This window comes from Recurvomyces mirabilis (genome assembly GCF_035927965.1).
Source record: "Recurvomyces mirabilis strain CCFEE 5264 chromosome Unknown scaffold_58, whole genome shotgun sequence".
In the NCBI taxonomy this organism is placed as follows: Eukaryota; Fungi; Ascomycota; class Dothideomycetes; order Mycosphaerellales; family Teratosphaeriaceae; genus Recurvomyces; species Recurvomyces mirabilis.
The window spans coordinates 1-5229 of record NW_027041992.1 but is presented as its reverse complement, the minus strand read 5'-3'; the positions used below and the strand labels follow the sequence as shown (position 1 = coordinate 5229).

Sequence of the window (5229 nt, the reverse complement as noted above, 5' to 3'; positions counted from 1 at the left end):
CTCTTTAGATACAAATCCGGTAGAGCATCGTCCTCCGAGCAATCTTTACTATTTAGTAAATTCCGCAATCTATATCCGTAGTAGATCGTTAGCTAGCCTACTAGGATTATAGTCTACTCCGTCGTCTATCTACCCTCTTCTACTTAGGAGAGCATATATCTGTCTGCCCTCTTCCGCTTAGGAGAGCACATATACGCGCCTACGACGGCTAGTGTCTCCGTCTTATCTTACTCTCCTCTCGCTTAACCTTAAGTAGAGCATTATAATATTGTCTGCCCTCCCGTCTACCCTCTCTCCCTTTCCGCTATAGGTAGTAGTAAGCGTAAGGCTACCGAGGCTCTCGCCCTCGAGGTCGAGAAGCCCGCTATAGTTAAGAAGTCTAAGTATACTAAGGAAGAGAAGGCGACTATTAAGACTAGCGCTTTACTACGAGCCCCTACTATAGCTAATATATCTACTACTCCGTCTAACGATCTACTACTTACGTCGGTAGAGACGTAGGCCGCTATCGATACCCTCCCTCTTAATAGCTAGGCATCCTACTACATCTACGTCGTAAAGCCTAAGAATAGAGTCTCTACTATAGTAGGTAAGGTCGTAGGCTACCTCGGCACTAGGGGCTACGTCCCGAACTTCTACGACATTATCGTCTATATCGAATAGCTACTCGAGAGCCTTCGCGAGTACGTAGTCGTAAGTTAATATTGCCCCTAAGTTTACCTTATAGTAAACTTAGCCCCTAAGTTTACCTTATAGTAAACTTAGCCCCTTAGCTCGTAATATTCGGCGAGTTTACCTTATAGTAAACTCCGCCTCCCTTTTAACTATAATACTAACTTCTTCGTAGGCCGGCTATAGCTACGTTAGTATAGGGAGACTAAAGATTATCTTACTTACCGACATTATAGAGCTAGGTAGCGAGGCCGAGAAACGTAGTCTAGTATACGAAGTCGATAAGGAGTTCGCCTATAGCGAGGAGGCTAAATAGTATATTAGCGACTCCGAGTTTGACGACTACGACAAGTATCCCGTCGGTTAGAAGGAGGGCAACATACGTAGCGTCGTTATCTTTCTACGTCACGCCTAGATTATCTACTATCGGATTAAGCGCTTTATAAGGACTAATCCGGAGCTTTTCTTATATCCCGAGCTCGTTCTTCTAGGTGCTTATAGCAGTATACGCTCTAACATTATCGCCGGCCTCGAGGCGGAAGATATTAGTCGTCTTAACGGCCTCCTCTTCTTTATTAAGGATAAGATTAAGTAGGACGGTAAGGCTAGGGTAGGTAAGATTCTCTACTAGACGAAGATTAGGGGTAAGCGTCCTAGTATGTCGCTTAACAAGGCCGCTATCCCTACGCTTTATAAGCTCGAGGGCGGTGCTCCGCCCCCTAACAAGGCTAAGAAAGACTAGCAGGATATAGCTCGGCGTATCTAGAAGTTTATCGCGGAGCGGGACGCTAATCCTTATATTATAGGTACGATCGGTAGTGCTATAACCGAGGAGGACTATACTAAAGTATAGGACATCTTAAAGAAGCTCGGTATAGTACAAAATGCTAATACTAGCAAGAAGAGGAAGGGTCGGATTATCCGTTAGCTCGCGAAGATCGACGGCGCTCTCTTCGAGAAGTCTATAGTTACTCTTATATTAGGTCTAGTCGTTCTATATAATCGTACCGAGGAGTAGGCACGAGAGATGCATCTTAGTCGTAAAGAGCTACGCGAGTTCACCTAGATAGGTATGCTAGCTAGCGACCTTAGCAATAAATTAGATAACAACGGCGTCTATAAGGAGTTCGATCTACGGCTCGCTCTTAAGAAGGAAGAGAAGGCGAGAGGTAGGTTAAAGGCCGTCTACGAGGCATAGAACGTAGGCGATATTAACGAGGATAATATAGAGGTCGAGGATTTGGAGGCTAAGATTAAGGCACGTACTATTAAGACGGCCTTCTAGAAATTCCTTAGCTCTATTAATTCCGTCTCTGCCGCCCTGCCCGACTACGATATAACGATCTATAAGTATAAGTACTAGGTCGAGCACGAGGCTAACGGTACTCCCGTAGTCCCCTATCGCGGTATCCGGCTTCTTCTATATTAAGTAGTCGGTATCGACTACCTCGTCGGTATGCTGCTTAGCAACCTCCGTTCGGCTGTCCTTACCGACGATACTAGCCTTAGCAAGACTATCTAGAGTCTCGTTACCTATAGCCTAATTAATAACTAGATTAAGGCCGGCCTACTTTACTATAATCGTAAGTCTTATACCCTTAAGTTTACCTTATAGTAAATCTCGCTATATTTACTATAAGGTAAATCTTACGCTCTTTCTAAAGGTGTTTTGCTAACTGCCTATAGTACTTAGCAATCCGAAGGACTTCCGCGACTTCCCTCCCGAGCGTCGGCCCGATAAGGCTAATCCTAAGAAATACAAAGTCCCTATAGCTCTAGTCTACGAGAGCGAAGACGAATCCAACTTCGACGAGGACGACGATACCGAAGAGGAGGAGTTTTTCGACGATAAGGCCGTTTGCGATAAGCCCGGTAAGGACGATAACGGCGACTTCGTTCGCGACGCCTACTATTCTCCGACGAGCTAGGCCGCTATAGATATAGTTAAGGCACGAAATACGTCGCTAAGAGTAGGTAAGTAGTTATTAAGTTTACTCTATAGTAAATTATAGGAGTTTACTAGACTAACCGTAATTATAGAGTACGAGAAGCACGGAATTAAACCCTTTCTGCCCGCTATAGCCTATACGCTACCGGGCTCGACCGATATGTAGCTAGACGAGATTAAGAACAACTTCCCTTATCTCCGCGTTAAGTCTTTCCTTACCGCTAGTAGCTCCAACTAGAGGGCAAATACTAGCACCGACTTCCTTAGTAGCGCTCGCGACCTAGCTACGTACCTCGATACCCTTCCTATAGATAACGAGGAGACTAGCAACGTCGTTGTCGTAACCTTCTACAATACCGCCGCTTACCGCTTCCTCCGCTACTAGTAGATTACGCTAGATAGTACTAAGTATCCGATTAGTAGACTTACTCGGTAGGAGTGTAAGAAGGCCGATCCCCCTATTCTTCTCGATCGCTATACGGCTATACTAGATAAAGGCGTTATATACCGGGACAAGAGCAACGGTTTGCCTTACTTCGAGCTTCGTGTCCCTACTAGTCTATTCGGTATAGGTATCTAGGACGAGGTATATCGCTTAAAGAATATATAGACGTAGTAGATATAGGTCCTCCTCGGTCTTAAGCACCGCCGCGTCCTCTTACTTACCGCCTCTCTATGTATACGCCGTCTAAAGGACCTTAGTTCTATCCTCGAGATCGTCGCCTAGACTACTACCGCTAAGATCGCAGCGGTTGGGGAGGCTAGCGATCGCACTATTTAGGACTATATAGAGCTCTATTAGCTCTTGCTCGACAACGGCGGCTCCTACCTCGAGGTTTTAGATACGCTAAAGCCTAGGATCGCCTCCCTCCTCTAGCTTAAACCCTACATCTAGCTTATATCTACCTAAGACAGTATACCCTCCGTAGTACGGAGAGTAGTGCCCGCCGTGCTATCGGTCCTCGCTATCCGTCGGGTAACTAGATAGAGGATTACGGCAGAACGCCGCGATTACATTATCGCCGGCAACATTCCGCCCTTCTACTATACCGTCGTCGAGCTTGAGCCTAGCGAGTTTAAGTACCGTATATATTAGCCGGTTTACGAGGAGAAGCTAGGCGAGCCCGAGCAGTTCTAAGTCGACGCTACCGTCTATACTTAGCCCCTTAACCCTATCTAGGGCATCGCTTAGCCGCAACCTATCTAGACCGAGACCGAGATACGAGACAATATAGATAAGCGTCGTCGCCTCTAGACCTGTACGAACAACATTAGTCTAGACCGCCTTAACTAGTACTATATCCCCTCTAAGGCTAAGGACGTCTAGAAATAGTAAGTCCCTAATACCCTTGTCTTTCCTTACCCGTAATTTACTACTTAGTAAATTGCGCCTCTCTTCCCTTTCCTCTCTTACTATATTACCCGATTTACTATATAGTAAATCTAGTGCTCTCGTTTAACTCCCTATATAACAACCTAGCTAACTTCTTCTAGGTGGGATAAGCATAGCGGCGAGATAGCGTCCTTTAGCTTCTTCTATAGCGCTACCGACGTAGGTTATAGCCCTATACCTAACGACCGCATCTCCTAGTCCGGCTATATCTACCGCACCTCCTCTAAGTATAAGTACGTTCTTACGGAGGCCGTTCGCCTTAGGAAGGAGGGTAAGAAGCTTCTCGTCTACGCCGATTAGCCTAGCAATATCTAGCTAATAAAGACTTACCTCGAGATCGCCGGCTTTAAAGTCGCTCGTATTAGCGCCGGTTAGAGTGCTAAGGATCGTAGTAAGATTAACCGAACGTTTAATACTCTAAACAATAAGGACATCGAGGTCCTTATCGCCTCCTCTCGCTCTGCGGCTAAGTCGTTCAACTACTAGAAGGGCTACTACAACATTATTATTATAGACGTTATTAACTTTATAACCGTCCTCTAGATTATCGGTCGCTACTTCCGTATCGGTTAGGAGCACGAGCAGTTTATTAAGATCCTAATACTTAACCGCACCTACGACTAGGTTCTTCTCGCTAATACGGCTACCGGTATAATCGCCTAGCTCGCCGCTACTACTAGCAACGCTGCCGATCTAATTACGTCGGAGTAGTACGTAGCTAAGCTCGATAAGGACACTAGCTTTAAGGAGCGTATCGAGGCGAGGGCGAAGCTTACCTAGCGGTTACTAATCGAGGAGACACGCGAGGACCTATATAGCCGTCTTATCTACGACAAGTTCCGTACTAATTTCGGTATACGTAGCGACCGCGACAACGTCTTCTAGTCGAGTTCGTCTCCCGACGCTAAGCTCGCCCTCTAGGAGGAGCGAGACTTCTTCTCTAGCTTTCCTAGTAGGATCCGTAAGCACGTCTAGGCCTACATCGCTAGCACGCCCCTCGAGAGTCTCCCTTAGACCCCTTAGAAGACCTTAGGCAAGGGTGCCGAGGACTATTTTAAGGCCCTAGAGAAGACCGCCTAGCGTAACGCTAAGGCCGAGTAGAAGGCGCGCGAGAAGGCGAAGAGAGATCTAGCCTTAGCGAAGCAGTTAGAGTAGTAGAAGGAGGTTGCGCGTCGCAAGGACATCAAGAGGGTTAGGGTAGGGTTAGGGTTAGGGT

At 46.5% G+C, this 5229-nt stretch overlaps 1 protein-coding gene across 1 annotated transcript; it reads left to right on the top strand.

Moving 5' to 3' along the window:
- Window positions 1-1744: 1744 nt before the first annotated feature.
- On the top strand, window positions 1745-2600 carry LTS14_010913 (uncharacterized protein; the record flags this gene model as incomplete). Its single annotated transcript, XM_064843589.1, has 2 exons — window positions 1745-1841; window positions 2359-2600. 2 exons carry the CDS (start codon window positions 1745-1747, stop codon window positions 2598-2600), a joined length of 339 nt encoding a protein of 112 aa, XP_064688830.1.
- Window positions 2601-5229: the final 2629 nt, after the last annotated feature.